Source organism: Salvia splendens, chromosome 2 (assembly GCF_004379255.2).
Source record: "Salvia splendens isolate huo1 chromosome 2, SspV2, whole genome shotgun sequence".
NCBI lineage: Eukaryota > Viridiplantae > Streptophyta > Magnoliopsida > Lamiales > Lamiaceae > Salvia > Salvia splendens.
Genome location: NC_056033.1, coordinates 8,294,527 through 8,311,404, shown reverse-complemented (window position 1 = coordinate 8,311,404; position 16,878 = coordinate 8,294,527). Strand labels below are relative to the sequence as shown.

The following is a 16,878-nucleotide window of genomic DNA, read 5'->3' as shown; positions in this document are numbered from 1 at the left end:
TCGCTGAGAGGACTGCATATGAAGATTTCATCTGCGGGCGCGGGGGAATGACTATATCTGAAGTTCAGAATCAAGTTGATGAACAGTGGGAGAAGCTTCATGTACTCCGGAAGAACAATGTGCTGGAGAGCTCGGCTTGCCAACAAGTTGTGAAATCATTGCGGCGCTTGGCTTCTCTGTATGACATCATTCTTTCCCGGCGTCCCTCAATCGAGAGATTCCTTAGCCGTTTCCCGCTAACAGATGCTCACACTCCAACTCAAACCTCTAATCCACTTACTCAAATTTCTACTCCAAATCAGCAACGGACTCAGGAGCAACTGGAAACGTCAAGACAAGAACGCCCTGAAGTTCGTAGAGGAGTTGTGAATATGAGTGAGCAAGATCAGCGAATGCTTCGTGAAGAGACTCTTCGCCGCCGAGGTGCTAGAACTTCCCGGACTCAGGGAAGAGGCGGTAGGTCGATCAGAGCATCTCGCCCACCTACTTATTCTTCATCTGCTCGGAACGCCCGAACTCAGCATCATGAGGATTTTTCGGATAGGTGGCTCAACTTTAGCAATCGTAGACAGTAGAATAGTCCTTTGTAATAGTGTAACGCATTCTCGTAGGGCAGCGGAATTGTATGCCCCACAAGACTTAGTAAATGAAATTTTTTCATTTCGCTTCTATCACTGCGTATTTACAGTTCAGCGATTTTTTATTTCATTTATTGTACTCGTCCTCGGTCTTATGAAGTAAACTCTTCTTTGACCGGACTTAGTTAGTGTCCTTATTTGGCGAGTTTTATCGCTTGGATTGGACTTTCCCTAGTTAACCGAAGTGGTTTTCGGCTTATTGCAGTTCGTTTCAGACGAATTGCTTGTTTCTTAAGCTGAATTGTGGAATCTTGTATCTTCCTTAGAAGCTTGGACTCACAATTGTCTTTAATACATGCTCTAAAAAAAAGGGGATCAGCCTTTAAGGAGCAATATACCTCAGTAACATTTATAAGAGACAAAACGCACATAACCCTAGGACCGAACTAGACACAAGAACAATAAAAATATGAAAGCACATAACCCTAGGACCGAACTAGACACAAGACTGACCGGACCTTGTCTCTTACAAATAGAACTTCTTGAGGTTGGAAATATGCCATGTTCGGGGTACTTGTTCTCCTGACATGTGGGTTAATTTATAAGACCCTTTTCCCAGGACTTCTGACACCCGATACGGACCTTCCCATGTGGGTTCAAGTTTGCCTAGCTTTTCTGCTCGGCTTACTTCATTGTTTCTCAATACGAGATCTCCCACTTGAAACTGCAGCTTTTTTCACCCTTTGGTTATAATACCGGGCTACTTGCTCCTTGTACTTGGCTTCTTTTATGAAGGCCAATTCTCTTCTTTCTTCGGCAAGATCTAGTTCGGCTCTCAGCCCGTCGTCATTCAGTTCTGTTGAGAAATTAAGGGTTCGGGGGCTGGGTATGCCGATCTCAACCGGAATTACGGCTTCAGTGCCGTACACTAGACTGTACGGAGTTTCACCGTTGGAGGTTTTTGGTGTAGTTCGGTAAGACCATAGGACTTGAGGAAGATTTTCTACCCATTGTCCTTTGGCTTGTTCTAACCGAGCTTTTAATCCTTTCACCAAAGTACGGTTTGTTACTTCCGTTTGTCCGTTTGCTTGTGGGTGAGAGACTGAAGTGAACCGCTGTTGAATATTCAACTCTTGGCACCAATTCTTGAATGTTTTGTCAGTAAACTGAGTCCCATTATCTGAAATGAGGATATGGGGTATGCCAAATCGGCAAACTATGTTCTTCCAGACAAAATCTAATGCCTTTGAGCTTGTTATCGTAGCTAATGGTTCAGCCTCCACCCACTTTGTGAAGTAATCCACGGCAACGATCAAGAATTTCATTTGCCGGGGAGCTTGTGGTAGTGGTCCTACTATGTCTATGCCCCATTGCATAAAAGGCCAAGGGCTTTGCATAGCACATAGATCAGTCTGCGGCGTCCTTGGGATATTTGCATGGATTTGGCATTTCGTACATTTCTTAACTAGCTGTACTGCTTCTTGTACCAAAGTTGGCCAATAATATCCCCATCTCAGAACTTTTTTAGCTAATGCTCTAGCTCCGATGTGGCTACCGCAAGATCCTTCATGAACTTCTCTAAGGATGTAATCCGTCTCTTCTGGTCCTACACATCGCAATAACGGTTGAAGGTAGGACTTTCTATATAGGACTCCTTCATGAAGTTCATACCGACATGCTCGGCATGTGATTTTCCTTGCTTCTCTCTTATCCTCGGGCAGTTGTCCTTGATCTAGATACTTTAATATTGGCGTCATCCAGTTTGGTGAACTGGTTACTGAGTGTACTTCAGCTTCATCAATGCTTCTGTGCGGTAATTCCTCCACCTTTGAGCTCGGATATGAGGCCAACTTACTTAAAGTATCTGCTCGGCTATTTCCCGCTCTGGGAATGTGGATTATCCGAAAATAAGAGAAATTTCGGCTAATACTTTGCGCTTTGTCCAAGTATTTTTTCATCCTTTCACCACGGGCTTCACTTGTACCCAGCATGTGATTCACTATGACTTGTGAATCACAATGAATTTTGAGAGATTTGACAAGTAGATGTTGCGCTAACTGAAGTCCGGCAAGAAGGGCCTCGTATTCGGCTTTGTTATTAGTGGTTGGGAATAAGAACCGAAGTGAATAAGTTACTTCGTGTCCGTCGGGAGCGATAAGTAGAATACCAGCTCCACTTCCTGTCTTATTCGAAGCTCCATCTACGAATCCAATCCAACAGTCCGGCGGCTCTACTTCGGGTTTCTGGGGCTGTGTTAGTTCATCATTGGTAGGATTTTTCTGTTCGGCAATAATAGGGATTGCCTGATCGAACTTTGCCTCTACAAGAAAATCTGCCAAGGCTTGTCCCTTGATGGCTTTCCGAGGTAGATATTCTATTGAATGTTCTCCCAACTCTATGGCCCACTTGGCAATTCTGCCTGATGCTTCTGGCTTAGTCAAAACTTGCCGAAGTGGAAGATCGGTTAAGACGCATACTTTGTGAGCATAGAAATATGGCCGCAGTCTCCTTGCTGCATTTACTAATGCCAGAGCAATTTTTTCCAGAGGTTGATACCTTGTTTCGGGACCTCTTAATGCTCGGCTTGTAAAGTAGATAGGACGCTGTTTTAGGCCTTCTTCTCGTACAAGCACCGCGCTAATGGTTTGATCTGATGCTGCTAAATATAAGAATATCACTTCGGCATCTGTTGGAGCAGAGAGAGTAGGAAGTTCGGTTAAATAACTTTTGAGTTCGTCAAAAGCCTTTTTCTGTTCGGCTCCCCACTCAAACTTTGGTGCCTTCTTCAAAACATTGAAGAACGGCATTTGCTTTTCGGCTGCTTGGGAAAGGAATCTATTCAGTGCGGCTAGACATCCAGTTAGCCTTTGCACATCATGTATGGACTTCGGCATTGCCATGTTCTGAACAACTTGAACCTTTAGGGGATTTGCCTTGAGTCCTTCCTTTGAAACCCAACAACCCAGAAATTTTCCCGAATCTACCAAAAAGGTACATTTTTGGGGATTGAGTTTGAGGTTGGCTTTTTTGAGCACGTCGAGAGTGGATTTGAGATTGTTTTCGTACTCCGAAGTGCTTCTGCTTTTAACAACTATGTCGTCAACATATACTTCAACCTCTTTTCCGATCAGGTGCCGAAATAGCTTATCTACCATCCTTTGATATGTGGCTCCGACATTCTTTAAACCAAATGGCATCTTTTTATAAGCAAAAATACCGAAGTCAGTAATGAAAGCCGTTTTTGAAGCATCATTCTCATCCATTAAAACTTGGTGGTATCCTTTATACAAATCAAGAAAACAGAAAATTTCGAAGCCTATCAGAGCTTCTACTTTTTTATCTATGTTGGGAAGGGGGTAGCAATCTTTAGGACAGTGCTTATTTAGATCCGTAAAATCTATGCACATCCGCCATCCTCCTTCTTTTTTCTTGATCATCACAGGATTGGCCACCCAAGAAGGATATTTTACTTCAAATAATACATCCGCTTTCAGTAATTGGCGGACTTCGTCATGGATGACTTGATTTCTTTCTGCCGCAAAGAGTCTTTGCTTCTGTTTTATAGGCCGGACTGAAGGATCAATATTTAACCGATGTGTAATTACCTCGGGAGACACTCCAGTCATGTCCAACGGAGACCACGCAAAGACATCTTTGTACTCTTTGAGGAGCTGGATGGTCTTTTCCCGGAGTAGAGGTGTTCCCGCGAAACCGATCTTGACCGTTCTGGATGGATCATCTTCGTATAACTGAACTTTCATCGAGTTCGGCTCCGGTGTGACTTCGTTCATTTCGCCTGCCTCTGACTCCGGCTGCTGTGATTGCTATGCTTGATGGTGCCGATCTGATTGTTCGGCACTTTTAAGCGCAATCTGCAAACATTCTTTTGCTCTCTTTTGATCACCTCGGATGACTGCTATCCCTCCTTTAGTGGGGATCTTGATTGTGAGGTGATAAGTAGAGCAAATGGCCCGAACTGTGTTGAGCCAGTCTCTTCCCAGTATAATGTTATACGGGGATCGAGCTTTTACCACAAAAAACTCGATCACCGTACTGGAGCTAGTAGGCGCTCTTCCTACCGTAATCGGAAGGCTGATAATTCCTTCAGGGCGGGTGTCCTCCTGGGCGAAACTTTTCAGAGGAATTGGGGCCGGACTGAGCCGAGCTGGATCCACTTCCAGTTTATCAAAACATTCTTTAAAAAGAATGCTAACCGACGCTCCTGTATCCACAAACACTCTGTGGATCAGTTTGTTTGCCACTCCAGCTTGAATGACAATAGCGTCTTGATGAGGAGAAATGGCCGGGACGGGATCTGCATCTGAAAATGTAATTACTTCCTCCTTCTTCAGCCTTTTATGTGTTGGCTCCTCTCGATTGAAGCCTCTGCGCTCTGATTTTAGAGACGATTTAGTCTTCCCGGCATGGAGAGCGTCAATAGTCTGGATCACTCCATCATATTGCGGCTCGTCATCGTCTTCGGGATCCTGTTGCCTTTTAGGATCCTGAGGAGCGCAGTTCGCACTTCTCTGTTTCTTATTCTTTTTCGGCGGCTTGCTTTGGTATTTTTTTAACGTCCCTGCTTTCACAAAAACATCAATATCTGCTGCCAAATTTCGGCACTCCTCGGTATCGTGACCGTGGTCTTGATGGAAGGAGCAATATTTATCCTGACTTCGGCGCGTGGCCGATTTCGTCATCGGCTTTGGTTTTTCGAACATATCAGAATGCAGTTCGAAAATTTCCGCTCTCGACTTGTTCAATGGTACGAACTGAGCGGGTGGTTTCTCAGGATTGAGACGTGGTCCCAATCTGTCTTGTACCGGTGCCCTTTGAATTCTTTCAAAAGGAGTTCGGCGAGGATGTCCCTGATCGCTATGATCGGGCTTCCTCTTGTCTCCTCTGGAAGAGCTGTCTAAAGACCGTTTTCGACGGTCTGCCTCATCAGCACGAGAAAACTGGTCCGCAATGTCCCACATCTCTTGAGCTGTTTGCGGACTGCATTCAACGAGCTTTCTGTAGAGAGCTCCTGGCAGAATTCCATTTTGGAATGCCGAAATGACAAGTAGATCATTGAGATCATCTACTTGTAGGCATTCCTTGTGGAATCTTGTCATGAAGTCGCTAATCTTTTCATCGCGACCTTGACGTATAGAAAGCAGCTGAGCCGAAGTGATTCGGGTTTCAGCTTTCTGGAAGAACCTCCTATGAAAAGCATCCATTAGATCTCTGTAAGATCTAATGCTGCCTTGAGGGAGGCTATCAAACCACCTTCTTGCGTTCCCGATGAGCAGCTCGGGAAACAGCTTACACATATGAACCTCATTGAGACCTTGGTTCGCCATATTATACTGATAGCGTCCCAGGAAATCATGAGGATCCACTAACCCGTCATAAGTCACTGACGGAGTTCGGTAATTCTGTGGCAACGGAGTTCTGGTGATATCATCCGAAAATGGAGTCTTCAGCGCTCCATACATAGCGAATCCGACATCTCTACGGTATGGTGGAGATGGAGTTCTCCTGTGATTCCGGTAACAAGGAGGAGAAGGAACATATCGGTGGTGAGGATTCTTTCTCCTGGAAGATACGACACTACTGCGGTAGTGACTTTCATGTCTGGAGGGGGAGGGAGAATCCGCCGTTTTCTTCTCCGGCTTCTGGCTCTTTTGCAGGAATGTTAAGAACTCATCCTGCTTCTCAGCCAAGAACAACTTGACAGCCTCATTCAAAGCGAGCTGCTGGGGAGGCTCGGTGCGATGACTTTTTGAGTGGTTTGTTCTTTCACCGTGAGAACTGGAGGCAGATTTCTCCCGAGGCTGTTTTCCAGACCTACGGGCTGGACTAGCTTCCTCACGTTCATCACGGACGGAAGTATGGGTATTATGTGATCTGGTACGCATTTTTTGGTGGAAAAGGATCAAAAACTCGCTTTTATCACAGTTTTGGTTCTCTGTTTCCCACAGACGGCGCCAGTGATGATTTAGCGAATTTTTGATGGGAATAAATGCAAGTAATAAATGAAGATCACAACACGGAAAATTACGTGGTTCGATTTACTGAGGTAAATCTACGTCCACGGGAAGAATAGAGGGCAAATTTGTATTGCTTGATCGAGCTTACAGATTACAATACTGATTTGCTATATGAGATTCTGGATCTAGCGAACTTAACCCTCGTCTATCTGATCTAAGTTCTATTTATACATTCGAACTAAGATCGTGGTTTGCAGCCCTGGTAGGGGGGGTTGATAACTGCTTAATACCACTAAATATATCGTGGGTGTAATGGAGGTCGTGGAGATCCTGCATGGGTCCACTATCTCCTTGTTCGGTCGAATACTGAGACCGAACTGCTGAACTTTGCCGATCAGCTTTTGCCGATCTGAGAGTTGAGCTCGATTGGTCGGCTTTTACCGAGCTATAGGCTGTGACCGAACTCTTTGGTGGTGCCGAACTGATACTACCGAGCTATAGGCTGTGACCGAACTCTTTGGTTGTGCCGAACTGATGCTCTTTCTTGGGTTTTGGGCTGATGGGCCGTCACTGCTATTGGGCTCGCAATTATTGTTTAGTTGTTTAGTTCGTATCCCATCAAAGAATCTGGCTAGTAAACATTCCAGTTGTTCGAGCAATATTAAATTAGATATCAAATAAGAAAATGTCGGCAAATATATTAACCAAAAGTCTCCAATCATGACATTCCTTGTCAAGAACAATGTCATCTTCATCTCTTTCACATGATTTTATTTTCTGCAGGATAAAGCTCAATACATAAAAGAAAATGACTTGGTTATTTTTTGCAATGCATTTAAAGAAAAATTTGCAGGATTTATTTAGAAGAGAAAACACGAAAAACAAAAATTGGCTGAATTATATTGAATTAATTGCCAACTAGTACTATTAATTTCTGCAGTACATACAGTAATATAGTAGTAGTATCTCAAATTGGGTCACAATATTTTATTAAAATTACTATTAAAAAATAGTGTAAGTATGATTGGGCAGACCTTGTAGCTTTAGAGCGTATCCGCGAATGGTCCTTATTTTACTATTAGACCTATTAAAAACATTTAAGTATTTTTTCATAGCCCATTAATAAAATTACAAATCCCAAACTGTATCTTCATAAATTAAACTAAAGAGAGTAGGAGTACTACATTAGCCTAAGTTACTTTTATAAAAAAAAATGAAATGACTCACTTATAGTGTAACATTATAAGATAATAAATACTCTACAAATCATCTAAAGAGGGAAGAATGGAGTATATGCCAAAGTAAGTACACAATGGACTAGGGGAAACATGGGTGTGAAGTAATTAGCAAACAATGAAGATTATCAGGCCTAGGGAACAGCAAAGAAGGTGGAAATCATGTGCCCCACATCTCCATCCACTCTTATAGGGGGCGGACAGCCCCCTCCCACCGCCGCCCCCCTTCTCGAACCGCCGCGCCGCCGCGTCAACCGCGGCTACTGCAATAGACAGCCGCGGCTATAGCCCCACTCCTTCTCTCTCTGCCGCGTCCTCGCCCCGCACGCGGCTATCTCGCGTCCGCCGCCTCCCTCCCCCTCGCCGCGTCCGCCTCCGGGGCGGATAACTCCGTCACTATAAGGCGCCCCGCTTTCGCCCCAAACGCGACGTCCGCCTCGTCCACATTATAGTGGACGCTCTTAAATTTGTAACCACTAATAAATGGGGGTATGGAATATTTATGTTTATTAATCAAAACGATTACAGTTTATCAAGTCATAAATTCATAGTCACAATTTTATGAAACGACATTTGAGTCAACAACTAGTAAAATTCTCCATATAATCCATATCGGGAAAAGTAATACAACATCCAGATTTAAATGATGACTTCATAAATATATTGATCGGACTAGGGCTGGCTAAATATACCGAAAAAACAGTATATCGATCGTATCATACCAAAAAATATCAAAAAATATCGAATTTTTGGTATAACGAAATTTTCGATTCGATACAATACAATACCGTATCGTAAGTTTTCGATACGATAACGATATGAATTTTTTTATACTGCGGTAAACTGTTTTATATCGAATATACGATATATATCGATATTATCGGTATACCGAAATATATCGAAAATCAATATGTATTGAATTATCAATACATACCGTTTATACTGATTATAATAATAATATAATTAATTTTTTAAGGTTAAAAGTTTAAAATATATAAATAGATATCCATTTAATTACGATATACCGTTCAGAACGGTATATCAAAATTTCGATACGGTAACGATATAAATATTATCCATGCTGAAATTTCGGTATATCAAAACTTTCGATACGGTAACGATATGAAATCCTTTCATATCAATATTTTCGATACGATAACGATACGGAATTTTCGATACGATATATCGTATCGACTCAACCCTAGAGTGGACATCCAAATATCACTCCGCTTGATAAATTTGGGCATTTAAATATGACTACATTTATATTGGAGTAAGTAATACAACATGCATCAATCTAAGACAAACAACTCATGAGTATAATTTTGGTCTTTGGAAAATTTGACGAAAATGAATACGCAGCATTTTGGTAATAGTGGACACAATTCATGTCATTTATACGTCTCTCACTTGTTATATCATTTAATAAATCTACCCCATAATATTCACAAAAATGGAGGATCACACTATAGATAAAAAGTCATTTTCTTTCCAAAATTGCGCAGACATGATAAATAGGGCAAAGCTTATCTTGTCATTTCATCAGTCGCACCAAGCATGAGAAAACCAAGTAGAGTGAAACTATAGTGGACTTGTTGCATATGAAACAAATTAAATAGGAATAACTGATACATAATTACATATACATCAGCACAACAGTAATACATGCGCAGAGTTAAACTCTTAATTATTCATGGACTTCATACGACTTTTAACTATTGGAGCATCTATAGCGGCGACCAGGATGGCGTCCGTCCGTGCCAGTGACACGGAGACGCTGTCTACCGCTGCGCTCGTGCCGCTGGCACGGCACTGCTCGATGCATCGAGCACGTCCGTGCCAGCGAGCAGGTGACGTGGCAGCGTGTGATTGGCCAACGGCATAGCCGTTGGCAATTTAATTTTTTTTAAAAAAATCTGATTTTAATTAAAAAATCTGATTAAAAATAAAAAAAAATATTTTCCCACTTCCCAAAAAAATTATATCCGTTTTCTACCCACTTTTAATTTATTTTTCAAATTTTTTTCCCCAAAAATACATATTTTCATCTATAAATAACCACACTTCCACAAAAAAAATTCACACCACACTACACAATTATCATCCAAATTCTCTCATTTCCATTCTCAATTCTCATCCAATCTTTCATTCACTCTTACTCTTACAACAAAACAATGTCCGGCTACGACGATCACCCCCCGGGCTCCCACGGTTGGAACCCCGATTGGTTTGGTTCACAACCGTTTCCTAGTCCGGAAACGGAATATTCGGCCCCTCCTCAAACCCAATGTTCGGAAGTTTCGGGTGGCTTCCGGCCTTACCAAATCGACGACCAAGATGCCCCCGAAGGGCAATACGGGTGGACACCCGAGCCTAGAGCGAGGTCGAGCGGCCCTCCCAAACTCGGACTTCTCCTACTCGCGGTGTCCGCACACTGTACACTCCGGCGGAGATGGAGCGATTGTTCAGAGCGTTCTTGTCAATCTCTGAAGATCCGGAGATTGGGACGAACCAATCCGGTGATCATTATTGGTGGCGCGTCTGTCGCCGGTACAATGAAAACCGGCCGGTTGGAACAATCGAGCGCAACGAGAGTATGGTGCGCAACGCCATATACAGAGCCAACGAAGAAATCCAAAAGTTCCAGGGGTATTACCTGCAAGAAGAGCGGTCGGCGGGGAGCGCCTTAAGCGAGGTCGACATCATCAGTTCTGCCTTGTCGACCTACCAATCCATGAACTACAAGCCGTTCAAGTACATCAATATTTGGCAGGAGACGCGGTTGCATCCGAAGTATAGGGGAGGCGTAACATCCTCCTCTAGCGGCTCCTCCAAACGGTCAAGGTCGGTATCCCTATACGACGCCGGCTCCGAAGACGTGGCTAGCCAACTTACCGGAGTTAACTTGGGTAGCCCTGACGCCGGCCCGAGCGGTTCCCAAAGCCGACCGCAAGGAAGGAAGAAGGCGGCGGCCAACCGCCGTCGCGCCGCGACTCCATCCGCCCCTGATCCCGAACCCGCTCCCTACGTACCACCTCAACCCCCCACCAACTCGTTGTGGGGGGTTTTTGGCCCAACTCAATTTGGCCGATAGGTTAAATATGACCCCCGAGCAATTTCGATCGCATGTGGCAATGATACGGGGTCTCCAAAGAACGTTGGGGGTATTACCGGATGATGATTAGTCTTCACCGGGGGTATTTTTACGCTTAATTGTGTAACTTTTATTTTTTAGTAGTTTAATTATGTAATTTTCATTTTTTAGGATTTTAATTATGTAATTTTTATTTTTTAGGAATTTAATTATGTAATTTTTAATTTTATTGTAATTTGTAATATTATTCTGGGTATTTTTAATGAATTTTAATTTTGTGGAAATGTTTTTATTTAAATTGAATAATAGAATGATGGGACCCTTGTGCTCGTCCTTGCGGAAGAGCACGGATGTGGGTGTTGTGCGCTTACCTAAGAGCAGGCAGAAAAAGTGGAGTCGGGCCGACATCCGTGCTCGCTGGCAATAGCACGGATATGGATGCTCTTATACTTATCTCTTAACTAAAAATAACACCTCATGATCCATCTCACCTTTTACCAATTCATAGATCCTAGTATATATTATTTTATTTAAAATGCAATTAATAAAAACATTTCATTAATAATAAAATTTCATTAAAAATTTTAATCATGATATTACAAATTTCTAAAAGTAAAAACATACCTCATTTAAATCCTAAAACTTTTAAATACTCCACCAGTCTCATGTTACCTGCACTTTTCATTTTAGGTAGTAAATTTAAAATTGATTTTTAGTGTAATTAAATTAGAATTTGAAGTGTAACGAGATATCACTTAATAAAGGAGCTCTTAACTTAATCTAACATATTAATTAAATACATTAATTATAACTTAAGTTAGAAATAGTGTAAATAGTTTGTGACGAGCCGAAACGGAACAATGCAAGTAGCATGGGACGGAGGGAGTATAATTTAAATCCAATAAAATAAAAAATACTTCATCTGTCTTCCATTAATTGTCCACTTTTACCTTTTATTATAAATGGTAAGTACACCTCACATTCATTCTACTAACTCATTCCACTTACATTTGTTATAAAACTAAAATATAAAAGCGAGACTCATAGCTCACTAATTTTTTCAATCCACTGTCTTTTACACTTCTTAAAACCTGTACCGGAACCAAAGTGGACAGTTTTTTGGGAGGGACTACATAATTAAAATCTTAAAAATAAAGAACCACAAAAAAACTAGTCTTCTGTCTGTGGCTGCATGTTCAAACAAGACATGAGGAGCACAATTGCTTGGTGATGTGTCGCTCGTTTTGACCGCATCATACGGGAAGTGTCTATCGTTACAGCGGCGAACAACGTTTCCATTAAAAGAGTTATGGAAATAGGGGGGTCACTTGGTTTCGTTCGTCTCATCTCCTACTTCTAGACAATACTTTAATTAAGAATGCAAATAAAAAAAATTATTTAGAAAAATGAGTGAGAGATAGTTGTTTTATGTGAAAAATAATGAGTGATGCATGACTATTTACAAATGATTTATGGACAAATTAGAGGTTAAAAAATGAGCAAAATTAATAAAAACAAATTTGAAAAAGGTAATATTTGAGATTGTGGTTTTTTTTAAAATTTTTCGTTTTTTTTTTTTGAAAAATGGTTAGAAAATCGACGCCCCTCGCGGGAGGTGAGCGGGCATCACTGGCTCACCGCGCAGCTAGGCGCGCCATGTGGCGGGGTGCGATGCCTCCCTAATAAGAATGCGTCCTCTACGGAGAGCAACCCTCCAGAACGAGCCACTCGCAACAGCGTCTCGTCCCGCTGCGGAGAGCATCGTTGCGAATACAATATTATCATATTATCAATATATAGAAATAATATAAAGTATCCAAAAGCCCGTAGGGGCGTAGCAGTTGGCAATGAAGGGGCAAATCTTGCTGCAATGAGCCTGGGTTCGAATCCCACGGCTGTCGTGTAGTTGCTTCCATCTCTCAGGCACAAGTGTGAGGCCTTGAGAGATGGGCTTCTGGCAGCCAGTGGGTTAAGGCCTCCCCTTTAACGAGCTACTGCGTATCCTGATTGAACCCCCCTCACATGATGTCTGGCCAGAGTGTGAGGGCCGTCAAGGCGACAGAATCGTCTTTTTTGCTGCATTATAAAGTATCCAAAAATATAATAAAGTTTGCTAACCTGCGGAGAGCAGCCCTCCAGAACAGAGTCACTCGCAACAACATCTCGTCCACCGGACCATTGGAACCGGCATCGGCGAAATCGGCGTCAAAATCGGCGTGGCCATGCCGATTCGCGTGTTGACGCCGATTCCGACGCCGATCCTCACGGCGCCATTGTGGGTCCCGGATCGGCGTCAAACCGGCGTCAGATTTTATTTTTTATTTTTTTTTCTTTTGAAAACACTATATATATGTACGCCTGTATTATTATGCACAACATGATTGTCGACTGCATTGCTGATATAATGTACGCCTGTATTATTATGCACAACATGATTGTCGAAGATGAAGGTGTACAATTGACTGATTGGGCCAACGACGATAATGAGGCCGGTCCAAGCCACGACGTCGCCACCGCCAACGTACGAGGTGGGGTACCTCACGATGAAGAAACCCTCCTCCAAGCACATGCCGACATGCGTCAGACGGAGGCTCATATTCGACTCCAAAAGGATTTAGTTGAAGAGTTGTGGGCGCGGAGGATTGCAAGGCGTTAGTTTTTTTGTAAATTTATGTAATTTTTTTAAAAGCATTTTTTTTAAATTATTGTACTTTTTGAAATTTTAATATTATTCTTCGAATTTTCCGTATTTGTCTCGTAAATTAAATTCCGTATGTTGATACGAGTGTAAATTAAATTATATAATTGTTATTAGTGATGTGGATAGGTAGTGTGAATGCTATGTGAGGGTTATTTGATGTCCAGTTGATGTGGCAAGCTGATGTGGCAGGAGAATTGTAGTGCTGATGATGTGGCAGTGTAAAGACTATGTGAGGGCTATTTGACGTCCAGTGTTATTGGAGATGCTCTAAGAGGCAAACGCAACGCAAAGTCGCAAGGCCCCAGACAGAAAAGCACAGAAAAATTGCCCTCGTCCTGCTCCCTCTCTGCAACTGCGTACAATAATTGCGTGTCCAACAAGATTAGTCAGTCTTTCCCTCAGAATCCCCATTTCCCCCTGCTCCCCTCCTTCTCTTTCTCTTTCCAATAATGCTTCTCTCTCCTCTCCCCTCCGCCGCTGACCCACCGCGCCTCAGCCACGACGTCGACAGCTCCTGCTCCACTCCTTTCGTCAGCGCTCCCTCCAGCCCCGCCCATGCTCCGCCCTCCGGCTACTTCCACAGCGCTCCAGCCAGCCCCATGCATTCCAAAATCAAATCATCGCAGCCGGACTACGACGCGCCCGTGTTTCTCACGTCTGATTCCGGTTCATTCGAGTTCGAGTTTTCATCTAGGTTTTCTCCTACCGGTTTGGGCAGCGGCTCGATGACGTCGGCGGACGAGCTGTTCTTCAACGGTCAGATCCGGCCGATGAGGCAGTCGTCGCATTTTCCGAGGCCGGTGTTGGATCTGTGCGGCGGCGAATACGCCAGAGATCTGAAGGTGTGCGAAGCTGCAAAATACTCGCACCGGAAAGCTAGATCCATGTCACCACTACGCACCGAGTGGCAAGGCTTCAGCAGCGGCGACACCGCCGGAGTCCGGGAGAGCGACGCGAAGGAGATCAATGAGTCGGCCGAGACGACGCCGTCCTGCTCGGCGTCATCGTCGCGGTCGTCGTCGTCGTCGTCGTCGGGGAGGAACTCGAAGAAGTGGATATTTCTCAAGGATCTTCTGCACCGGAGCATGAGCGAGGGTAGAGCGAACAGCAAGGAGAAGTTCTGGTCGGCTATCTCCGTCTCTCCGGCGAAGGAGAGGAAGAAGGAGACGGACGAGAAGAAAGGTAGAGTTGAGACGAAGAGAGAAGCGAAGGCTCCGGCGGTGGGGAAACCTGCGAATGGCGTGTGGCGGATGCCGTCGGCGCACGAGCTGCATTACACGGCGAATAGAGTGCAGGCGGAGGAGATGAAGAAGAAGACGTTTCTGCCGTACCGGCAAGGCTTGTTTGGGTGCCTAGGGTTCAGCTCCAAGAGCTATGGCGCCTTCACTGGATTTACCAGAAAACTGAATCCAATTTCATCTGGTTGAGATCGATCCACTTCAAACAATAATTATTATCAAATCTTTGAATTGTGGATATTTAATGTAGAGTATGTGTGGGATGTTTAATTTCCTATTCTATGGAAAAGAAAAAAGAAAACATTGCTGCTATAATCACATTTATTTGTGATTTTTGTTCCAATTGATTTACCATGAATGTATGTAGCTTGATTTATTTAATCTAAATTTGCTGAATCAAATATAATGAAAGCTAAAAGCTTGTATCCTAGCGTGTAATTATATAAAGTTTGAATAATAAAATCGCTGAAGGGAGTACTTGTCACATTTCATTTGAAACAAACCTATGCTGATTGGGCATAGTCGCATAGATGATAGATGTGCATGTTTGAATACTACCCATCTCAGTATTCTTTGTTATTCGTGGAAGCTAGACTGATTCTTTCAGTATAAGTAAGTCTATTTCATTTTATTAGCTAGTTACTTTTGTATAATTTGGAGTATGAAAATATTAAACCTTTATATTAGATACTTTTGTATATTTTGGAGTATGAAAATACCATTACTTGCATACTCCATTTATAAATTTTTTACTACCTCCACTCAATTAAGTTGAGACAAAACTTTTGGGCACGAAGATTAAGAAATTGTGTTAAACACACCAATATAGCAATATATCAAATTACTGAATCATTATTCATTACTATAAGCTGCTTTAATTTTATTTTACTACACGATTTCTACAAGTTAAACCCATTTCTTCAAATTCATGTATCTAATATTATTTTCAACTTAGAAAAGTATTTCACCCGTAAATTAAATTCGCGATCTAAATTCTATTTATATCTCGAATAATATAGAGTATCACCACATGTGAAGCCATGTCAAACTGTCTCTCGCATTAAGCTACGTGCTTCATGGATTTATGGAACTCCCGGATCCATTGAATTCAATGTGCATTGGTCCCCTCAAATAATATTATAAGAGCATCCGCGGCTGTGCTCGCTCTGACGGACGGCGTCCGTGCCGCTGGGACGGCACCGCCCTGCTCGTCGTGCCCACGAGCAGCTGACGTGGCATTTCAATTTTTTTTCTTTTTTTTTAATTTTAAAATCGGATTTTAATTAAAAAAATCCGATTATCGTTGGCAATTTCTTTCTTTTTTTAATTTTAAAATCGGATTTTAATTAAAAAATCTGAATAAATATAAAAAAAATATTTTCCCACTTCCCAAAAAATTATATCTGTTTTCTCCCCACTTTTAATTTATTTTTTAATTTTTCCTCCTAAAATTTATATTTTCATCTATAAATACTCTCACTTCCACACAAAAAATTTCACACCACACTACACAATTCTCATCTAAATTCTCTCATCTTATCATATCAATTCTCAATCTTTCACTCTTACTTAAAAAAAATGTCTGGCTTCGGCGATCACCCCTCCGACTCCCGCGGTTGGAACCACGAATGGTTCCGCTCACAACCATTTCCTAGTCCGGAAACGCATTTTTCGGCCCCTCTTCAAACCCAAGGTTCTCAAGTTCCGGGTGGCTACCGGCCTTACCCGGTGGACGACCAAGATGCCCCCGATGGGCGATACGGCGGCTCTCAAACTCCTCCTCTTCCTACTCCTACTCATACTCCTACTCCTCGTGGTGTCCGCACCCCGTACACTCCGACGGAGATGGATTAATTATTCAAAGCCTATTTGATTATCTCCGAAGATCCGGAGATAGGTACGAACCAAAGCGGGGATAGGTTTTGGTGGCGCGTCTCTCGCCGGTAGAATGAAAACCGCTCGGTTGGAACCATCTAGCGCAATGCCATATTCAGAGCCAACGAAGAAATCCAAAAGTTCCAGGGGTATTACCTCCAGGAAGAGCGGTCGGCGGGGAG

The 16,878-nt window shown here is 42.8% G+C and overlaps 1 protein-coding gene across 1 annotated transcript; it reads left to right on the top strand.

The window, feature by feature from the left end:
* Window positions 1-13,841: 13,841 nt before the first annotated feature.
* Window positions 13,842-15,187, top strand: LOC121766740. The gene has a single exon (XM_042162997.1). The coding sequence runs from the start codon at window positions 14,033-14,035 to the stop codon at window positions 15,008-15,010; it is 978 nt and encodes a 325-aa protein (XP_042018931.1). The 5' UTR covers window positions 13,842-14,032; the 3' UTR covers window positions 15,011-15,187.
* The last annotated feature ends 1,691 nt before the right edge of the window (window positions 15,188-16,878 follow it).

Coding starts and splice junctions, on each gene's coding strand:
- LOC121766740 (XM_042162997.1), top strand. CDS start 14,033: ATGCTTCTCTCTCCTCTCCCCTCCGCCGCTGACCCACCGCGCCTCAGC.